This window comes from Orbicella franksi, chromosome 3 (assembly GCF_964199315.1).
Source record: "Orbicella franksi chromosome 3, jaOrbFran1.1, whole genome shotgun sequence".
Lineage (NCBI taxonomy): Eukaryota > Metazoa > Cnidaria > Anthozoa > Scleractinia > Merulinidae > Orbicella > Orbicella franksi.
Window position 1 is genome coordinate 25,526,805 of NC_138147.1, and position 22,982 is coordinate 25,549,786.

Genomic DNA, 22,982 nt, shown 5'->3' on the forward strand with positions numbered 1-22,982 from the left:
TATGTAATATATTGAGACGAGGGATTAAATATCGGATTGATTCTGATTTATAATCTGTCTTGTGAAATTACTTTGTAAAGCTTTATTTGCTAGTCTCGAGAGCTTATATAATACTGTCAGAACTTTCTTACGTCAAGAATCCATCTCATCGTAACTTCGAAAGGCAGCTTATATCGACAGCCGCAGAACGCTAGATGAACTTTACATTCAGCTGCGCACCCAGTTCGTAACAATGTCTAACACCTGCAAAAGATGACGCATTTTGTAGATACACATATAAGACAGCAGGGATTATAAAATTGTTCAGCAAACATGTTAACTGCGGCATTTTATCCTGCGGCATAAACAAAGAGCCATTACAAGTTTCATTGAAAGTTTTGTCTTCCTCTCCGGTTGGTAAGTATATGAAAAATCTCACACTTCATAGTTAGTCCAGTTTGGTAGAGTTACATGCTATAGTACGTGTGCCTCGGTTAAGTTATCTCCTTTATTAGCTAATTTCTGGTATTTAGGATTTAGCCTAAAGTGGGATGAATAGTATGCAATACACATGCAACATGCGCCGTTACAAGTTTGTCAGAAAAGTTACAAGCAGATTTTAGTGAGCACTCTTAGTGAGCACTCGGTATAGGTCAATCTGTTCAAGACCACAAAAATTACTTTCACCACTTAACTGACGATAATAAAAAAAAACAACAATTGTAATAAAGCCCTAGTAATGCTGGATTACAGCGGTCCATTTTTTAAGTAAGCGTCCATGGGCGCTTTATGGAAAAATCAAGCTAAGTACTGCGTGAGTAGTCAAATGGCTGCTGCACCTTTACTACATGGAATTGCAATATGTGGTAAGAAAATGTAATGTAAACCATATTCATGTTACATGAAATCTAAGGGAGGTTTTAATATGAGAGTTACTAAGCTCGAAAGGCAAAAATATTGTAAACACTTGCAATACCCATATGAATCATGTACGTTCTGATTTGCACTCGACACATTTATGTAGTAATCTATATTTTGTTTTTTTAACAGGTAGAAAAAGGAGGAACACACAACTGGGGACTTTGCACACGGTCATGACTGCTGTTTTCCTTCTTTCGACCATTCAATTCTTTTTGCCTTTCGTTGCATGCATGCGATCAGGGTAAGTTTAATCATAAAATGCATTTTCTCTTCTTTTCATTGTTTTTGTTTTTGTTCATGCTAGAACACCACTTACACGAAGGGAACTGTTTATTATTATTATTATTATTAGTATTATTATTATTATTATTATTAATTCTACATTCCATAAGTACAAAAACGAATCCTAAAGCAAACAAGTTATTGAGGGCGAAGGGTATAATTGTTTTAGTATCACCCAACTAGTCGGACAGAAAAGGCAATAATAAAGTTAGCAAATGCAAGTTGAAGAAATATTTATTTGGGAATAAAACAAAAGAAAGCGTCACAATCGATTGCGCCAACTTCGCCACTCGAGGGCTATTACCAATAGTCCTCTAGTAGCCTAGCCAATTAAAATGCAGGATTTGCATTAGTCCACTAGTTGGGTGATACTAAAGTACGGATAGCAAAGGGTCAGGGCTGATTATCAATATTAAAAACGCTGAAATTATGATAAATTTTGGTTTCTATAGAACAAAGTAAATTTTCTGGTTGTAATGCTTATCAGTAAAAAGCTGTTCAACCGCACAATCTGTGATGTAAAGGAAAATGCAATAACATAACTGAAAAGTATGTAATTTTCTAGCTGCGTGGATGGCTATTGCGCAATGGAGGGCTGCCGAAGCAGTTCTGGCTCTGGATTCTCAAACTTCTGCTGGATGTCGGGTTATGACGACGGTTATTATGAAAGATGCGGTGGCAATAGCGAATGCCGCGCTGCCGTGAAAGCGGGAGGTTCCTGTAAAGCTTTCTCGTGTGCCTTTTTCCGGGCGCCGAACCCATTCACATCACATGAAAAGACATGCAGTTACAAGATTGCGAAGACGCTTAGAGATTTGCAAAGCGAATGCAGTGCCGAAGGAGCCACTTTCGATTCCTGGGCTCAAGCATATCGGACGAGTGGAGACCTGTACCGCAAATTCGAGCCTTGTACTGGCCATTTGATCGAGGAGAAGACCAAAAAGGTGATCAACTTCTGTTACTGCTACAACTTCTGTGGAACTGGGCAGGTTTACAATGGCTGTGAGGTTGATGGACTTGAAGGCAGATTGGATAAGGGCGCCAACTTGTTTTCTTCTTACAGAGCAATGTATGTTGATAGATTTCTGTCTTATTGTGTACGTGTTTTATTTTATTCTTTATTTTCTTGATTTGTCGTAGCTGTTATTGTTGTTGTTGTTATTATTTTTTTTTCTAACATTCATTGATCTTTTGATTATTGCTCAGTACAACTATAGGGCGCTCTCCAGTGGCGAATAGAACTTACGTTCCATTTGATATTTCCCTTGGAATTTCCAGAATTTTCAGTTGAATGGAACACCTTTTTGAAACTAAGAAGTTTTCGAAATTTTAAAAAAATGTCAAACAATTTGCCTCGGTGTTGAAAGTTCCGGAATTTTTTGATTGAATTGAAAGCGCCCGTGATCTTACGTTTACTCAAGCATATTTTTTCTCTGGGAGGGGAGTGCTTATTTAACTTTGTAATTCTCCAACTATCTTCAACAACACTGAGGAAGCAAAGTAACAACTTCAGACTAGTGGACAAAAATTGTTTCCGGTACAAATTTTATTGATAAATGAGGTCCATGCCGATCAATAATCTGTACCAATATGTATGCTGTAAGACTTTTCCTTTGTTTGATTAGATGCAACATTGACTGCAAACCAGTGGATAAGGTAAAGAATTTATTACCATTCCCTCTGCCCTTTGTTTATAGTAATATGAGCCTAGGAACTCGAGATCTGTATAGACATGGCATGTTTCGTGGATACATTTCTTTCTTTCAGTTTAAGTGGCATGCCTGTGAACTAGCTAGGTGAGACCAAGGCGCATTGACCACTAAAAACAGCATCATTTAAACATTTTGAACGTTGCAGGCAAGAAAAACTAGACTAGTAGAACAAACAAAACAATAGTCGTTTTAACTTGCTTTTTTTCTATACAGGCCTTGGTCGTTTCAGGGCTTCTGATGTGAATATATTTTCTATATATGAATTATTTAAACAGCTTGACCGTATTTCAACGTTAAGAAACGAGCTGAGTGACGGAATAGTCACCAAGGTGGTTACAATCACTGAGGGGACCACATCCTCACGAACCAGCTCAGCCGGTGGAAGCAGCAGCGACTCCATATCTGCGACTGTTTGAGCGAACCTGAAGAGCATCGTCTCGGTTGACCTCGGTTATTCTAAGACCACAGGATTTGACTGGAGTTATAGTTCCACCAGCTCCTTCTCTCGGAAGGAGAGTCACCAAGCTCGCATACCGGTCAAATCAGGGGATGAAGTCAGTGTGTACCAGGTGGTTGGGATCTGTGACAACAGCGATGGAACAGTTTACACCGTCAACACAAAGACGCTGGTCATTCGAGGAAAAGATGGTACCAGTACCGAGGTTGTCCCAGAATGAATGAGGAAGCAAATAATTAATTGAACTGCAGGGGTTAGGAGATCTTTCACTTGGTTGAACTCTCAACTGTACCAGAATGATTAAAAGAAGTATATATTGACTTTCGACCTTCAAATTGTCCTATTCTTATATGTAAAAATATAGATCACGGCCACACTTTTCTCTCAACTGAAAACAATTTTCATGTGGTACTCGCCCCGAATATATCAAATAGCCTTGATTTGAAGTTCGAGTCTCGTATACTGCTCATATTTGCTGACCATAGACAACCTCGAGCTACTAAATGAAAAACAAACAAACAAAAAAAAAATGGAATAACCCTCCCATTGAAAGTTCAATGGATTTGTATTTTTTAAAGTCAGTTCCCCTAGGGCTTCCTCCGCAAAGTCTCCCCGCGTGCAATATCGACTTTTGCTGGGTAGCAGATAAAATATTGATGGCGACGGCATAAGCATTATAGTTATCATCAGTGGTTTTGAAAGAAGAAAACTTTCATAAAACAAGTGCAATGATCGTTGCTTCGAATAGGAGTGAGTGAGTGTTTTACACGCATGTATTAACACCGAGGCTCGCTGTATCAACGCTATATCACGTTAAAAAACCCTCATCAATGCAAAAAAAGTTCTTGAAACATAACAGTAATATAAAATGAAGGGGTGATCGGATATTGATCAAATAACCACAATCCTACATTCTGCCTGGCCTTGTTCTACCAATTAGCATGTGAGATAACATCTTGATCACTTGACTTAAATCCTGGATTTTGATTGGCCTAGTCCTATATTGTCCCCTATAGTACTCATTACGCGTCGGTGAGTGAGTAACAGAATAAAAAAGCCAAATCTTTTGGGACCAGGATAAGAAAGCCTTGAACTTCGGAGCATTCTAAGAACATAAATATGCCTGTGACGTTGGTGAGCTTTTTAACGGTTTTTGCTTTTGCTCGACACTCAAAGTAATGGAATTATTCCTGAATTATCCCCTTGGTTGTTTCTTATTAGGGTGGCTTCAACACTTTTCCATTTTGTTTAAGCCAGAACAGTCAAAAATACGAATTCACGGCAAAAGTGGGATACCGTAGAATTCCGAAAGTAACGCCTCCCTCCCTCCCCCCGAAAACAACGGCTCCCCGAAAGTAACGTTTTTTACCTTCCTATTGAGGCCCGAAATCAACGGCCTACCCGATAGTAGCAGCCCTTTAAAGAAGTCACTAAAAGAGAACCATCCTGATCTCAAACACAATGCGGATGGAGGAGCCTGACTACAGGACTGAACAACTTGAAGAGTTAGTTGTGATTCAATTTCGAACTTAAGGTGGCTCGTTCCAGTTATCAGGTTTTTGATGGCTCTTAACTTTGTAAGAATAGAACAAAAAGGCAGACCAGGGCCACCGTAATATTTTTGTAGGTTTGGATTATATAATTTATACTTGACCTAAACCAGCTGTTATTTTGTCGTCAGCAGTTACCATGGCAACATTCCAAAAGGATTTTTCAGACCTGATTTTTCGCTTATGTCACTAATAACTAAAAAATTAACCCACTGACCCCGAGTTTTTTTTTAATCAGTAACTTTTAGCATCAGAAAATGAAAATGCACAACAATTTTGAAATAAGTTTACAGAGCCGATTTCTTGTAAACTTAGAAAAACGACAATTTGCCCAAAGTGCAAATTTCCTTCCGTAGAATTTTTATTATTATTATTTTTTTTCTGACGTTTCCTTTCAATAATAATATAATATTAAAACAATAAAAAGAAGGTATCACCGGGCTTGTTTTCATGTAAAAGCCTTCACGAGTTCCGTTATTCCCACGCGCGTAGACACGCATTCAAAAATCCAGACTTATAAGATCAGCAGTTGCTCATGAGCTGTTTTGACTACCGCTGACTGCTTCGTGTGCCCGCGCAGGCGAGCGGGCTCCAAACAGGCGTTTTGTTTTGTTTGCTGCTAAAACATCATTTACAGTTGTAGTTGTCGTTAAATACAACCTCTTGGGCTTGCTCTGTAGGGTTTTTATACAAATTCTGGGTAGATTTGCTATGTTTTGCGAGTCCTTTATACGCTCCCGGTGGCTGTCACGATCGATCGAGTTGCCTTTGAAATTTGGGAAACATTGAATTCCCGAAACAATTTTTCTTAAATACACAGAATTGACGAAAGTTGTTCTAGCAGGTAAAGCCTTCTTTATATGCGAATTTCGTCTCCAACAGTACAAAAGTGACCTTGCGCGAAAAAAGTCGCGCGCCGCCATATTTGTTTTGGTCTTTCGGGTTTTAAATCTCGCGGCTCTATCGTGCGTGTTTCCCACGCGTGACGCACGATGGTGATCTACTCCCCGCGGGAGAAAACTGGTACCAGCGACCTTAAACATCAACATCACAATTTTCGTTTACGTTCCAGCACAGCGGTTTAAAAAAATGTTTTTTTTTTTCCTTTGAAATTGCCTTGAAGATGGATGTTTTCGAAGGTAAAAATAAGCTATATCACAAACGGCCCACTAAACTTTGCGGAAACCGAGTTTTACGAGGTAGGCCTCGCGCCGCCACATTTGTTGTGCGTTTTGCAAGCTTTAGATCTCGCGCGCCATTACGCGACCCCTCGTGTGATGGCGTGATGCTTCGTGCTGAAGTGCGCGTTAGAGCCCAGGCTTCTCACGGAAAAATTACTGTTTTGTGGCACCTTAAATGGCAAGTCTCTTTAGCGAAACATATAAGTTTTCTGATAGAAATACACTTGGGCGCCGCCGAAATAAAATGTGTCATTGATATTATTAAAATGAGATTGACAATTAAGTCATCAAAAAACATGTTTCTGGATTTTGACGGGAAATAGTTTATTATTATTATTATTATTATTATTATTATTATTATTATTATTATTCAAACGAAGACGTTTTCACTCGACTGAAACTACAGTGGAACCTCTGGTTGCGACCACTTCTCGTAAGCGACCTCAGCGACCAGGTTTCGAAAATACCAAAATTTTCTGAGTCAAATCACTATATTTGGAACCTCTTGTAAGCGAACACCTCTCGTAAGCCACCGCGACCAGTTTTAGAACTAAGATTTTGAAATTTTCTTTTGTTTTTCACCTTCCATAAGTAACCACTTGACAGATAATAGAGCGGAAATTGGATAATAAGGTGTTGTAACTGATTATCGCATTCCTGGGTAGTACAAGAGATGGAAATTTCTCAATGGGAAGTATCGAAATTGACTTTTCACGCGAATAAAACATTTAAAACATGGGGTAAGTCTCTTCAGTTACCATATGCTAATGAGGCAAAATTTTGATCCAATATGGTGTAAGCTCTCGTAAGCGACCACCTCCCTTAAGCAGCCGCCTAGGCTTGACATTTTGGGTGGTCGCTTACGGGATGCTCAACTCAAATGAAAAAGGATATACTTGCCGGCTTTACAAATTCGACACCTTAGCTGTGTAACTGGAAACTGACGTGGAGAAGCCGAATTCTTTTTAATTCTACTTGTTTTTAACTTCACTTGCTTCTCTTCAAAATGATTTTTGCTAGTTGGGTTAACTTAGGCAAGATGCAGTTTAATGTTCAAGGCGTCAAACACGACCTTCGAGGCTTCAGACATTGGTTTCGTTTTAGTATAAAAGCCAAGATAATCAGCGTGTAATTCATGCAATAGCAAGCAAAGTATTCAACACTAAAAGACTGCAAACAAGTCAGACGGGTTTATTGCATTCCAACACGCCAGTAAATGACTTCCTTTTGGGGTTTTGGGAGTTTGAAAACCCGCGCAAGCGGAGAAGTGTCCTGGGCAAGCAAAACTTGAGAGTTACTAATCCAAAGGAAAAAACAATTCAAAAATTTTTCGAGCCCTGGAAGCAGAAGAAAACATGATAAATACTTTAATGAAAAAATCTTGACCGAGGTTTGAGCTAGTAGGCGGCCGCTCTGATAGAAGTGGCCACTAAATAAAGGTTTTATTTACAGTGTTTTACTAACAATACTTTCAGCACTTTGATAACTGGCCGCCTAATAGGGGATGGCCGCTTGATGGGGTGCCACTTAATAGGGAGGGTTAGACTGTAATAGTGTTAACTGTAATAAAATTAAATTTTCGCCTATAACACCGCACAGCTCACCATAACATAATACCACATTCACGACTTGGCTCACATGTATTGAGCTCTTTGATTTGTTTATACAGTCTGCTTTGGTTATGGGTAGTTAGGAACAAACATAAACGAAACTTTTAATTTTGTGTGTTACGCGTCCGCTTTGTCTGAAACGACTGATGGCGTACAAACGTTTTTAAACATCCGAAAGTTACGGCTACCTGTAAGTAACAACTACCTCAAAGTAGCGGCCCCTTTTGCCTGCGAAATCCGAAAGTAACCGGGGCCGTTACTTTCGGGATTCTACGGTAGGTCTGATAATTGCCCCGCTACTTCAGAGAAGAGTGTCCCGTTTTAAACTGAGCCAACACCACTGTGATGAAATTGCGTGCAATCTGCATGAGAAACTAATTATGCTGGATACAATCGCGGACACCTGCACCTGAAATGCTAGCTTAAATGCTTACATTCTGAAATGTTTTTCCAAATGTCCGAAATAGATAGTGGCCTTTGTCTGCATGAACAGCTGGGAAGTTCTCATCAATACAATACACCGTTATAACTATCATTGTCTGTTTTTCTTTTCTCATTATCATCAGCCTGAAACTGTCTAAATATGTATGACGGCTTATTCTGAAGTTTTATTTGAATTTAGAAAGCAAAAGAACATAGCTGTAGTTAATATGTTCCTTTCCGAACATTATTTATCGACAATTTCGGTGCATAGCCCAACTTTCCCGTTTTCTACGTACGTATAATATTCTGGTGCTACTTCTGATAGCGCATGTGCATAGAGGATAGCATAGCATGGGTAATTATCGCGCTTAACCGATACTAACACCAGGTAAAGCCAGAGGGTAACAACAATACACGATGTTGACGGAAGCAAAATTGCCTAACATTTCCGAGGTTTAAAAATAGATGAGTAACCAGGATAACACATTTGGAAATATAGAAAAACAATCTCTGGTTAAAAATTTGTTTTAAAAGGAGCTTTCGACCACCAGTCTGTAGTCTTTAACGAGTAATAGCTAGAAAACGCGAACGTTGAAATATATACTAAGAAAAGTGTGAAAAAACAAAATTATAATAAAAACAATAGAAATGCTTGTGTGCGAGTAAACAAATGCTAATGTGAGGTTCAAAATAAAATTGAATATTGTCTTGGTAATTGTTTCGCATTATTGTCAGCATGGTTCGTAATTGCTGTGTGCCAGGATTCCAAAGTTTTTCTAACACGGAAATTTCCCTTGTCAATCACATTAGCATTTTTTTACTCGCACACAAGCATTTCTATTGTTTTATTATAATTTTGTTTTTTTCACACTTTTCTCAGTATATATTTCAACGTTCGCGCTTTCTATCTATTACTCATTAAAGACTACAGACTGGTAGTCGAAAGCTCGTTTTAAACAAATTTTTAACCAGAGATCGTTTTCCTATTTTTACAAATTTCCGAGGTATTAGAGAAAAAATATCAAGAAGAAATATATTATTTTGTCTCTATGCAATCACCATAGAATCCACCTTTAGCGGGGTAGATAGCGGATGGGTGCTTACTGTGATGAAGGGAAGAATATAATAAAAAACTCCCAGCCAGAAAGTCCATAAAGAAAAGCATTACTTTGCTAGTTAAATACAGCTGAACTTGGATATTTTGCAAGAAAGGGCAAAACGCACACTTATACTCTGTGAAGTATGTCAATAAAGTTTTATACCGGGCAGAACTCAACTGAAATGTCGTGTTAGCCTTCTGTCATACATTCCGGTGTTAATGAGAATCATTTAACTCTTATATTTTTGAGATATTTTTATGTATTTGATTAATATTTACTGATATGAAAAGTGCACATCACATACACCTACATTTACATATTCGCATCTCAGTTCCTATTAATTCTTCTTTACTTCTACATGTTAGTGTAGAATTGATAACGCTGATACTGAGCGCAGCAATAACACGAAGCTTGTTAAAAAAAAAAAAAAAAAAAAAAAAAAAAAAAAAACTGGATTTGTCCTTGCCCCATTCCATATTCTGAGCTGCAAATGTACACATTACAGATTTATTTGAAAGGTACTGGGAACAATTTGATATGAGTTCCTTTTTTTATGGCACGTGGTGTTTCCATGGCAACCACATATTGACAGGTACTATTTTCCAAATTTCGAATTGTCTTTTGTTTTTTAAGAGTGTGTCTATGAGAAGACCAGGCAAAAGGTGATACAACAAAAATTACCTTTTCTGACCTAAACTCGCCACAAATGTTGGGTTTGGTGAGTGAATGATTATGGCAGAAACAGTAAGTCAAAATACTTTATTCGCTTAAGGTTAAGGGGACCCCCTGCAAAAAAAAACAAAAAAACTGGCCACTTCACACTAGTCTATGCATAGTTAATTAGCTGTCGTCTGTTTAGTATTTCTAAAACAACAAAGGCCATGTGAAAATGAAATCCACTGGGTCATGTTCTGCAATTAACAGTCTCAAAGTGCAAATATTCATTTTAAATAGGAAATTTGTTTGTTATTCATGGTTCCTTCATTAGTAAGCTGCATAAATGCTTAGCTAGTTAAGTCTTGTTAAAACTGCAGAAAAGCGGCTTTTGTGTTTTAGTCAATGTTCAAGAAATGGCCATGAATCATAAAGACCTATGAAAAGAATACGCCAGCGCAGAAAAAAATATAGAAGGTTCCAAACATTTTACGGCATTTTTGGGAACTTAAGTGATTCCTCCCACTATCCATGTTAGAATAATGTGCCTTTGCTGTTGCTCATAGCAGAAATTTGACGTGAAACGAAACGTGTTCATTTGAACATAATCGAAAGCGTTCCTAAAACACTAAAACTAGTAATAGTTATCACTAAAGCTACCCCCGCTTTCTTTTATTTCTGCTAATTGGAAACGTGACAATAATATTGAACAGTTTTATAAGAACTATTAAACACTCTCACAAAGCATGTACAACAGAGCAGTTTACCATATCTCGTTAGAAAGGACGCAAAAAGTACTTTCTGGGAAAAAAAATATAGGTTGCCTTCATGGAAACCAATATTTCTTTTACAAAAATTTCACTCAATAGAACTTTGTGAGGAAAAAAAAAAGGTTAAAAAGTTATAGCGAAACAAAAAATTAAGTCAAACTACTCTGCTTTTCGAATTTGATGCTTAAACAAACCATTTGTCTTGATATATGATATATGAGCAAACGTATCTCGAAAGTAGAACGGAAGTCGATTTTTTTTTTTCGAGACGTAAACAGAAGGTCCGGGTCCGAGCCCTGGCCGGGGACATTGTGTTGTGCTCTTGGGCAAGACACTTTACTCTCACAGTGCCTCTCTCCACCCAGGTGTATAAATGGGTACCGGCGAACTTAATGCTGGGGGTAACCCTGCGATGGACTAGCATCCCATCCAGGGGGGAGTAGAAATACTCCTAGTCGCTTCATGTTACAGAAACCGGGATAAGCTCCGGCCTGATGGGCCACTTGGCTCGCATACAGACTTTACCTTTACTATAAACAGAAGTATAAGAAGTATCGCGTTACAGTCACCATATATGCAAATTAGAGTCAAGCTTTTTGACCTCAACGAAAACGCTGCAAAAACATTTACATTTACATTTGGATCCCTGCAAAGTCACCCAACCCACACATAAGTTCTACGCCACGTAAGATTACTCAATACAAATAAGCGATCCGAATAAACGAGATGCCAAAGCTGGCGATCGGAAGGGTATTAAGTTATTTAGTTGCAATTGAGCCATGCCACACTGACCTCGAATTTCTAGTATACTTCAGAATTTCTTACGATACCTTCTGAGTTGTTTTTCTCCCAAAATCCGTCTTCAGGATCTTTGAAATCTTTTTCAATTTGTCCTAGATGAGAATCTCGGCCATTACGAAGCGACTTTATTTGATCGCACTAAAATCGTCATAATGCAGGCCATATTGCATATTGTAATTGGAGTGTATTTTTGACCTCGAAATGCCTCTCGAAGATGGCGAAATGCGAACTCGTGGTTCGGAGACCTTGAAATGCTGCTCGAAGATGGCGAAACGCGAACTCGTGGCTACAGGAACCTTGAAATGCTGCTAGAAGATGGCGAAACGCAAACTCCTGGTTGCGAGAACCTTGAAATCAAGAGTAGGCTCGATTATACAGCCGTTTTGTGAGCCCGCGTTCCTTGCCTTACATTACCCGAGACCAGCGTGCGCGCTTAGTTTCATCAAATCCAGAACGCTTTGCATACTACCAACACATTTCTTACTTTTTTGAAATTCCTTGTATGTATACACGCGGGGAATCCTAGGGTGCCTCCTTGGTCCAAAACCCTGCGGGGGCAATAAACGGCGGCTCATTGGATAACAATCACGTGATATGACATTACAACTCCATGTTGTTTGCCTCGTAGACCATAAGAAAACCGTTTTTGATTAGGTATGATTCCGACGATAAAATGCAAGTTGTGTCGACTTGTCTTTAATTTATTGTTTCTTTTTTTTAATAGGAAGAAAAGGTTTAGTAAGAGCTCCTAGTGCAGGCAACACGCAACTTCACAAGAAAATGAATTTTTACCTTTCATCATCTATCTTTTCGCGAAACAATAAGTGTATAGCAGTTAAATAGTCCATCTTTTGTATAAAGTCGTCGTTTGTGAGCGTTAAATTATTAGTAGGCTTCAACCTTCTGGACTCAAATGTGAGCAGCCTCGAAAGCTGTTTCCCTGCTCTTTAGGGGCGTCATAATTCTGAATAGAGCAGCTGCTTGTAGAAAAAGCCATCAAACTTTTTCTATTAAAACGAGTGGCTCTTTACTATCCAGAAGGACCATCAAATGGTTAAAATCTCGATCCAGTCATCTGCTGATGTTTTGTTATAATACCTACCTTTGTTGATGGCTTAAGGATAAAACTGATAACATATCCATAGTAAAGAAACTGTCTTGGCTTGAATATTGCAATGTGTTTTCTTTATTAATTTTAAAAGAATAAAGACAGCTGAGTTTTCTCTTCTATTACATTTGTTGATTTTCACAAGAGTAACATTTATACTCAGAAAGAAGCATCTATTACCTGTAAGTAGTTCAGTTTTCGTTTACTTTTGTTCGGTTTTTTACCTTACAAAGACGGCTTGGTGTACCAAATGCTCGAATTTTTTTACAATGCACGTAATAGAATATATATCGGTCAGGTGAAAAAGATTTTGCCGAGTCTGCCTAGTTCAGTTCGGGCTGTTTCCATTCTCCGTCGTCAACCTAATGATTGATCACAAGTAATTCTAAAATTATAAAGCCAGTTTTTTTCTCCAACTAGGTTACAGGTTGATGAAATCTACTACATTTGAAAACGATCAGTGTCTGTTTACTGAAAGACCTTCGTGTGAATATCGAAGCGTTTGGGAAGTTTCAGCACCAAGAGTAATTACGTCTTTTTTTCCATTTCCAGTTTGAATGTAACTAACTGCTGCTGTAGACAGCTGATTCGGACTTTCCGTAGACGTCATAAAACTGATGAAGATTAAAACTCAAGAAGCCATCAAATAATTCTTTAAAAAAGAAAAATACGAGAGTTCATTTCTAATCGAAAAAAAAAAAACATCAAGCACGTCTAACAATAGCTAAGTGACTTTTTCGAGCAATGAGGAAATCGTAGGTTGACAAACTACACCAGAGTTAAGTTACTTTCAATATAATCTTTTAAGACTATACGTCACTCACTGCAGGAACTTTCCTTTGGAAGATGATTTCCTGAAGAAAAATTCGTATTAAAGAAAAACTTAATGACAGTGGGGGAGTTAGCGGTCAAAAAATCTCATTTTGTCGCTTCAATGATAAAGTTCCATTGTTTAATTTCATTCGGAAAATCTCATTTCAAGGTTACAAAACTAATCAGTCCCCTATAGTTAGCGCTGCACGTTAATGTATAGAGACGGTATCAAATATTCTCAATTTTTGGCTTGAACATGAATTCAGAAACAATTAAAAAAAAAAAAAAATAGTTATCAAGACGAAAGGAGCAATGCACGTTTTATGTTCAACCCATCGTTGCTGTCGTCTAAGATTGAAACAGCTGTCTTTAAGCAGAGGTGGTACGAATGCAAATGAGGCTAAAAAGTAATTAAACGATTTCATGTTTTGTTTGTTTGAGTTCAATAGCGGCCAAAGGTGAAGCGAAATAACTTGAAAGCTACCAGTGTGGCTTTTTTATGACCACAACTATTAGTTTACTTCTAGCTTGTGGTCGCGGCCGCGTGTATTTGCAGTTTTTTGATATTTTCTTTGCTCCAGGTGAATACTGTCCAGCTAGCCTGAACTAGCTGCTCGATGTACAGGTACGTTTAAAAGTGAATGTATCGTTTCCACTGCATTAAAAATAGCCCATGTGCATGGAAGGCAAGCACCACGTTAAAAAAAAATTAAGAAAATATTTCATGATATACCGAGACCTGGTTATCTACTCTAAACGAAGAGCCATAGTTCGTTTCATTCAGTTTTTTAGTTCAGTTTGTGCAGGTAAGTTCGTGTTAAGGTAGATCTTAAGGTCGCCATCCAAAACCCCGCCATCTTGAGTGAAATTGAATGTACATTTACAGAATCTGACAATTGCGCGGGAGCTGCTGTTTGAGCACTTCATATGAAGCAAAGCCAGAAACATGCAACGAAAATTTTCCCGGTTAAATTTTACCTCTGGTAAAACCATTTTTCCAATTTAATCTCAATAAATTTTTAGATATATAAGTTTCCGAAAATTTTTACCAAATCTACATAATACAACAAATAATAAAAGCCGCATTTAAAGGTGAAGTGACCATTTCAACCCAAAGAGACTTGTTCTGAAAGCATAAGAGAACGATGTTAGTGTTCCGTTCCATTGTAAAAACAGGGAAATATGAACGGGTGAGCATAGTTCTTTAGTCATGGGACCTTCCAACTTTTTCTGTTTTTTTTTTTTTTTTTTTTTTTTTTTTTATCTTTCTGTTCCCGTATCTCTCTAATTAATTTAGTAACGCCTTGCGCTTTAAATTAGACTTCCGAATAATCTAATCATACCTAGAAAAGGCATCAACCCAAATTCTTATTTAGTGAAGTTACACCTGGTATGCTATTCTCTAAAGGCCGGTGAATTTTACGTGCATCTATTTATAAACAAGCTTCATAAAAAAGATTTGCTCGATGTGAAAGGAGATGTTTGAACAAGAGCTGCCGGTCTGGCGTAAATGGAACCTTGAGCAAAGCTTCTATTTACTTTGCCATATGGCAGCGGATGTCTCAAAGCATTTTAGCTTTCATTTCTCTAGAATTCACTAGGCTGTACATCAGTAGATATTGCTTAAATAAATAGCATCTTTTTAGGAAACACACTACAAGACAGTGCTCGTATATTTCCATATTGTCAGGAGAGAGATTAAGAACGGATAACTCTGAAGCAACATCCTACTTTTAGAAAATTGGAAGGAACTTTAGCAGGAGTGACGATTTAAAATTTAAATAATCAAATTTTACCTTCAGAAAATATGAAACGAATTTATTTATAAAACAAGACATTACTTGCCATTTTAAGTCATCAGTGAAAAGATCAAAAAAGTACACTGATCATCATAAAGCCTGCATATTGATTGCCTAAAAGGATCTGATATTTTCAACTTACTGCTTTGCTTAGACTTTTTAGATTAATCTGTCATTCGATCCCAATTTTTCACGCCACAATTTTTTTTTTCCTGCAAGTAATTGATTCACTAAGTGAGTGAAAAAAAGCTTCTTAGTTGTGGTAATTTATTTTAAACTTCGTGAAATAAGCTTCCGAATGAGTGGTATTTGCTAGCCAACTGAAATTCGATTCAAATTCGAGTTGTTTTGCTTTCCGTGATATGATTTTGTGTTACAAGACAAAACAAATTAGACGGCTCAAGAGGTCATAGATATTAGTGGTTTTAACATTATTTTAAGCTTTTGAAAAACAGTTCATTAGTTTGAAAGCATACTTTGGTCACAAACCAAAGGGTCATTCTTGTTGCCGTAGTTTAGCCTTCATTTGCATACACGTACACGTTTACCTCGAGACTCCTTGGCCAAAACGTGTCAAGTGAATTTTAATCTTATGTACTTTAAACAAGAGATATTAGTCATTATACCCTACCCAAATTTGTGTGTAATGTCCTGGTACATCCTGCGATATCAAGTCACTGACCTTATGTGGCTACGATAACAATGTCACTTTCAAGTACAATAATTTTGCCTTGAGTCAAATTGAAAGGAAGCTTTAAAAAATGGAATATTAAGATCGCAATTAAATATTGAGCATTTTTATTTTCTTTCTAAAATGGAGATGGAGTTTCCAGATTTCTTGCTAAATGTGGTCATAAAATTCTGAACATGAGACTCCAAACAAATGAGCTTTAAAATAATGACTGACGAGGAACTAGTCCAAATTAAAGTATTGAAGAACAGAAAGGTATACAATTTGTGCCTCGTGAAAATTGCTGAAGCTATACAAGAGTATCCCCTAAATTTTCGCCGAATTCAGCTATTTCGGAATTTTGGCTCGTTTGTTTTTGCCAAGATACGAAACGATGGTTTTGTTGACAACAAAATTTTTTTTCTCTCTCTCAACAGAGCCGCCAAGTCACAAATCAACAACCCGCAACAATGAATAGCACCTTAGAAGGAAATCCTTATGATGATCTAATAGCGATAATGGATTCCAGGAGCACTACCGACTACATTATAGAGACGACCCCGTATATCATAATCAACTTGATGGCGCTATTTGGAAACATTCTCGTTTGTTTGATCGTTTATAAAAATCCTCGTTTGCAAACCATCACCTTTCAATATATTTTTGCACTGGCCATTTCTGACGTCGTCATGGCAATGTTTTGCATGCCACTGGTTTGGGGAGTGCTGCTTGTGGGCGAATGGCGGTACTCACAGGAGGTGTGTGGAGTGCATGGCTTTGCAGTTCTCTTTTTGGCCTTTGTTTCTTTGCAAACGATTGCTCTACTTGCTTTCAACCGCTATTGTCGAGTGGTAAAACCTTGGCTATTTCGCAAAATTTTCACAAAGAAGTTCGTGGTGCTCTCCTTGCTCGCTGTAGTAGTCTCCGCTGCGTTCTTTCTCGGCTTACCATTGGTCACAGGTTGGGCATATTTCCATTTCCACTCAGGCAAAATCACGTGCGTGCTTGAATTTCACCATCAAACCATTGACAAGATATATACTGGCGTTTTGGGTTTAGTCATAGTCGTGATTCCATTCGGCTCCATAACATTTTGTTACACCAAAGTGTTCTTGAAAGTACAGAAACATCGACAAAGGTTTCAATCTATCGACTCAATAAGTGCTCAGAGTTCGAGGATGAGTGTCGAGGAAGTAAACATTACCAAGACCCTGTTTGCCATGGTGTTGGGGTTTACGATTTGCTGGGTCCCTGTGTTTGTTATCGAGTTTACTGATTCTGCCACGGGGAACCACTCTTTACCCAGACGAGTATATCTCCTCAATGTCTTTTTGGTATCAATTAGTTCTGCAATCAACCCAGTCATATACGGAGTGCTCAACAGGACATTCAGGTTGGAATATTACAGGATGTGGCCCTGTTGCAGCTGTTGTTCCATGGACGTTTGGGACATCCAACGAGAACAAGAACAAAACGACAAGCCCAAAAGAGCCGACACTTCCACCTGATCTTCAAAACAATTCCCCCTCTGCTACGGGGGAATCACCTTTCCATTGAATAAAGATGCTATTCTGACTTCTCCAAGCCCGTAAACTGGGGTTCCTAGATCAGATCTGTAACTAAATGGCGATCGTGTTTTGGTTTTACTTATAACCATGCAGACAACTTAGAAGAGAATCAGTAGAAATGAGACACTATGACGACAAAATAAAAATGAGACTGAAAAGGCTCTTGAAATTGTCCGATAGTAGCTTGTTTACTAAGCGTTTCGGGCTTAGTCCTTCTTCAGTGTATCAAACTGAAGAAAGCCTAAAGACAAAACGTTTAGTAAACCAGCTGCTACTATTTGACAATTTCAAGAGCCTTTTCAGGCTCAAAATTAACTTAGAAGAGAGTCAAGCTACCAAAGTTTAATTAGAAGTTTAAGCATTTAAACTGTGGTTAATGGGCTCTGTAGTCTACATCATAGCTGTCATCTAAGGTTGTCACCAGTTCTGTTATCTTCTCCCTATTAGCCATTGTGCAATAACCTTAGGTTGATGTCCAATGCAACCCAATAGTTTTACCATATGGGAAATCATACGACAAAGCTCCCAGTGATTTTCCACCATGCTCTCATGTGATTTCAGCGTGCTATACCCCTCCCAACTCCTTCAATCCCCAGTTAGTAAAATCCCATTGTTTTCTGACCCTGTCGCAGTTGTGAGCTAGTATTCAAGCTAGGCCGTTCTCCGTTTTCTCTACCGCCTGCAAAAGGTCCTCTCTGGCATTAAACGGTCCCAAATGCCTCCCAAATTAACTCGCCACCCCATAACTATTCAAATTTTGGTTTCAATTTACAATTATTTCCATCCCCCCCCCCCCCCAAAGTTACAATGTAGACTAGATAATGCTGTGGGCTGCCTTCAACCTAGCCTTTTTTGGTTTTCTACGTGTAAGTGAATTTACTTGTAATAGCAGTAGTTTTAACCCTACTGTCCATCTTTGGCTAATGGATATTACCTTTATCCCTAACAATGAATCCCACAACCACATGCTTGTTTCCATTAAGCAATCCACAACTGACCCCTTTCGGAAAGGCTGTACCTTAACTATAGCAAGGTCCACCACCTCTATCTGTTCTGTGATGGCTATGAAAGACTACCTGCTGCGATGTAAACCAGCTGCTACAGGCAATTTGTTTACCTTCACCAATGGCAAGTGGCTCTCCCGTACCTCCCTGACTAAGGAGCTCCGTTCTGTACTGCAAGGTTGTGGCCTACCTGCTGATCATTATTTCACACAGAGTATCCGTATTGGTGCAGCTACCACTGCAGCCGTAGCAGGTGTACCTTCGTGGCTTATCAAGGTACTGAGCCGCTGGAGCTCAGACTGTTATGAACGCTACATCAGAACTCCTCAAGAAACACTATTAGCTATCCCTAAGAAATTAGTCATGGATAATTCTAATGTTGTAATTTAGGTCTACTATAAGATCTGCTTGGACCCTTTCAGCCTTATTATCAACATGCAAATTTCCCCCCACTGGCTTATCCTATTTACTAACACTAGTCGGTTGAAAGAGATTGATTCCCAAATGGCCTTATTTTTTTAGCACAATTTCTCGTCCTTTACTGCCTACCAAGCAGCAATACTCACTTTAATTTCAATGCTGCTTACACAACTGGGCTGAAAGGGTCAATCATTTAAGTTAATTCCATTATCTATTGATTTATAACTTTGTGAATCTAGTTAGTACTATTCATTGAGAACCATGCTTCTTGTATCTTATTGTGTGTGGCAGACCTCCTACTGCTATGGAGATCTGCTTTGCTTTTCTTTCCTGTGGGGTGATTGTGTTCACCCCTCCCCCTCTCGGGCTAGCAGTTAGCTCACACAATCGTGGCAGGGAAGTGCAACCTAGGCTGCACTTTGCCCCACAGTAAGTGCTATGGCCACCCTTGGAAATAGGTCCGGATCTCTCCAGGTTAGTGTCATCGTACCATCTGACCTATTGTCCTTCCAAAAGGGCACCCTCTCTTCTGGTCCATGCTATGTTACTTCCAAGGAAATAGGTCCGGATCTCTCCAGGATGGTGCCATCGTAACATCTGACCTATTGTCCTCCCAGAAGGGGTCCCCTCTTTTGGTCCCCTTAGTAACATAGGTTCCCCTAGAGACGCCGCTACTCTAGGGGATATAGGCTCTGTCTTCCCTGCTATGTTTTGCCACCATAATCAGTGTTTTGTCTCTGTTTCCTGTATCTACCCAGCAAAAGGGGAGGGTGAATTGCAATCTTGTTACCCATATAAATATCCTCGCTGGTACTGTTAGATCTGCCCCTCCCCCTGTGTGGGTGTGGCTTTAATAATTTACACTAAATTGCACACCAGCAGAATCTCATTACGGCGAACCAACTAGGAAGGTGATCTTTTCCGTAAACAGATAACGGATTTGGACCCAATTCTGATTTGTTGAGCATGCGCAGATTACTTGTGTTCCACCAGGAGCCATAATCGGGGACGGAGACCGTAAGCGCGCGACATTTGTAGTATTAGGGTTGTCGCCATGATATGGGACAATAATTCTATTTTTAGAACAAATTGCGCCATCGCCTGCGGCACACGCGCGTACATGCTGCGAGGATTTTTGCGGATGTCGCGCGGAGGAAATGGCGTCCGAAATTCCCGAAAATTTTCATGTTTTTGGCCCACAACTCAACGTGTTCACGTCTGTTGGTATTTTCGTCGTAAGCTTCTCCAGTTTGAGCGAAGTAAGACAGTGTCGAATTTAGGTATGTTCCGCTGTAAGCTTATATATATCGCTGACCAAGTTGTGTTCCGACGGATGCTTCTTTTACATGAGCTGTACATTACTCCACTTTAAATTTCACGTATGTTGAAGATTAACAGCTTTCCATTACACAGCAAAAAACTAGCTGGATATATTTAGATATAGCAGAGCTTCAGGGCTTCATAGTTTCCTAGCTCCTCTTGCCACACACTTGCGAGGAATTTGTCAGTCTATCGCGACCGAAAAGTAAAACAAAATAATTGCTAGTTGGAGTTTCGCTTGAATTTTAAGCAACGCTTGATGTTTCATCCAAGGCCCAATAACTTTACGTCCGTAGATACTGCTCAGTTTTATTCGTGTAAAAATCCAGTAAATTCTCTGTTGTCAATGAATGAGAGCGCCCGCCGATGCGTGTTTTCAGTACAGTCAGTAAACATGACAAATTGTACTTCCGCCGCTCTTTCGTGTGAAAGCGTACATCGAACTCAAACAATAACTCTATAGTTTTTAAATATGTTTAAGATTGATAAATGTTTGAGAACATATTAAAAGCTAAGCTGGAAATATGTGAATAAAGCAGAAATAATCAGCAAAGTCACGATGACGCTTTCTTTAGTCAACTTGGAATAACGATTTCGAGTTTGTTGATCGAGCTATCAAAACTCCTTGTCTATTTTCATTTTCGCAGTGTAAAACTTCACTATGCTTATGTTGAAGAAACACACATGATGCTAGTAGCCTTTTTTGCGTTCGTGAAATTTGTTACAGCATCTCAGCACAAAAGATAACGAAAGAAATCTTTGTCAAGATTTGTTGACAATTCAAACACCGACTCGGACTTGAAAGTGCACGAGCTGCACTATGCAAATGAGCTAATTGTACGCGTCAGACTTTCCTTTCAAAAACTCTTGCACACTCACCAAACAAGTAGAAACAATAAGAAACCGTCAAAACAGGTTTTGGTTATGATGAACCATTGTCTGAGAAACTCACAAATTAACTCGATACCAGAGTGTAGAGTTTTCTTGCTGTATTCTTAAGTCAGAACAAACGCAAAAACATACGCGTAAGCTTACAACTAGCTGAGCAGATCTTAGTATTCATTCCCAGCGCGAGATTGAAGTCTTGTTTTCGACCCTGAAAAACCCACCTTTTCCGTTAGCTCAGAGCATAAAACTACATATAAGCGCCCTGGTTCGTATTCCCTGCCTTATTCCCTGCCATCGCTGTGAAAAATACGCAAAAGAATCTCTCAAACTCTCACCATTTGATCACACAACGTGACAACATCCACGCGAGAGCCCCCGACACGTGCGTGAATCCGCGCGGATATATGACGTCAGGATGGCGCAATTTGTTCTAAAAATAGAAAAATTGTCCCATATCATAGGTGCGCGCGAATCCCGAGACTTACGGTCTCCGTCCCCGATTATGGCTCCTGGTTCCACTCTTTAACCAATCTGATGTGGTTGGAAATCCATGAATTGCTGCCTTTCAGTCTGAAGACGGCTAAAGTTCGTTATGCTTAAAGATGGCTAAAAGAATTCTTTGTACACCCTAATTAAGACGCTGTCACAGTATATTTGCTTAAAACTGTTATAAATTCACGAAATGGTCCCTACATTTATGTAGTAAGAACTTAATTAGCTCTAACGAAATGATGATTAAAGGCAATTTCTTGAAGAACGTCCACAGTGCAGCATCAATTTGGCAAAATTTCAACGATTTTTGAGCCAAACTTGAACTTTTGAAAAACTGACAGCCTGATGCTTTTTCAAAACTCCATATCGCAATCGGTTTCCATGGCCGCCATCGTTAAGCCCCGGCCAAACGATCGCAACATGTCAACGCAACATATCGCAACATTGTTGGACGCAACATGTTGCGCGCGTGTGACCACCCTGTTGTGGTGTGTTGCGACGTGTTGCGACATGTTGGGTGTTGTTGGCTCAAATTTGACCATTTTCAAACTTGAGCCAACAAGACACAACATGTCGCAACACTTCGCAACAGGGTGGCCAAACGTGTGCAACATGTTACGCCCAACAATGTTGCGATATGTTGCGTTGACATGTTGCTATCGTTTGGCCGGGGCTTTAGCCATCATCACTTCCTAATGGGTTTTAATCATTTGTCGGCTACTGCTCTGCAAAATAAAACCATTATTGTTCAGTTTCCAAGGATCGATATATGTTTTTGAGATTTCCCAAATCCTGCTAAAAATGGTGACGATGTCCCTTAAAGCATCCAGGCAACATATCTGAAACTAAAAAGAGACCGAATATAAAGGAGTGCAACATGATAGTTTGACTCGAATGTATAAATAATTCAAACTATCAAACAACAACGTACGCTTTGTTTTGTTTTGTTTTGTTTTGCTTTTTCATCCTTTTGTTTGCAATGCAACGCAATACACAAAGTGCAAAATTAGATAAGGCCGCGAACTCGCTGTAATTTAAAGCTAATGGAGAAGAGTAGCGATCAGAGAAATGCTTTTCCTCATCCGATCTACACACAGTAAAATTACCTCTTGTAAATATTAATCGAACGGACGCGAAAACAGTTGTATATGAACGTTATTTTCCAACAAATACACTTATTCAAACCTCATTTTTTGTACTCCATTATTATATCACACACTGCAATAAGGAATAAAGTAAACAGATTTCAAAAAGTGTTTACTTAATTAATCCCCATGGGACTGAAGTAAATGATTTAAATTTACATCACGTACCAAATGAAGCTATAAGTTCCAAGTTCCCATTTTTAAAAACAATAAAATAAAATAAAACTTCTCGACAAGGTTTTCTTTCTTGCTTTTATATTTCCTTGAATGTAACTCCAAACACTGAACAGGGAGAAAATTCCGTAACCAATAATT

At 38.8% G+C, this 22,982-nt stretch overlaps 2 protein-coding genes and 1 pseudogene across 2 annotated transcripts; all 3 read left to right on the top strand.

Annotated features, from left to right (window-relative positions):
- Positions 1 to 1,485: 1,485 nt before the first annotated feature.
- LOC145482878 (uncharacterized) lies at positions 1,486 to 2,502 on the top strand. The gene has a single exon (XM_081461518.1). The coding sequence runs from the start codon at positions 1,770 to 1,772 to the stop codon at positions 2,310 to 2,312; it is 543 nt and encodes a 180-aa protein (XP_081317644.1). The 5' UTR covers positions 1,486 to 1,769; the 3' UTR covers positions 2,313 to 2,502.
- Positions 2,503 to 13,718: 11,216 nt separating this feature from the next.
- LOC145482828 (histamine H2 receptor-like) lies at positions 13,719 to 18,077 on the top strand. The gene is made up of 2 exons (XM_081461467.1): positions 13,719 to 13,986; positions 16,268 to 18,077. Exon 2 carries the CDS (start codon positions 16,301 to 16,303, stop codon positions 17,336 to 17,338), a length of 1,038 nt encoding a protein of 345 aa, XP_081317593.1. The 5' UTR covers positions 13,719 to 13,986; positions 16,268 to 16,300; the 3' UTR covers positions 17,339 to 18,077.
- LOC145482453 (uncharacterized) lies at positions 17,517 to 20,984 on the top strand (annotated as a pseudogene).
- The last annotated feature ends 1,998 nt before the right edge of the window (positions 20,985 to 22,982 follow it).

What these genes read in the sequence shown, in the direction of transcription:
- LOC145482878 (XM_081461518.1), top strand. Translation starts at nt 1,770, where the DNA reads ATGGAGGGCTGCCGAAGCAGTTCTGGCTCTGGATTCTCAAACTTCTGC.
- LOC145482828 (XM_081461467.1), top strand. Translation starts at nt 16,301, where the DNA reads ATGAATAGCACCTTAGAAGGAAATCCTTATGATGATCTAATAGCGATA.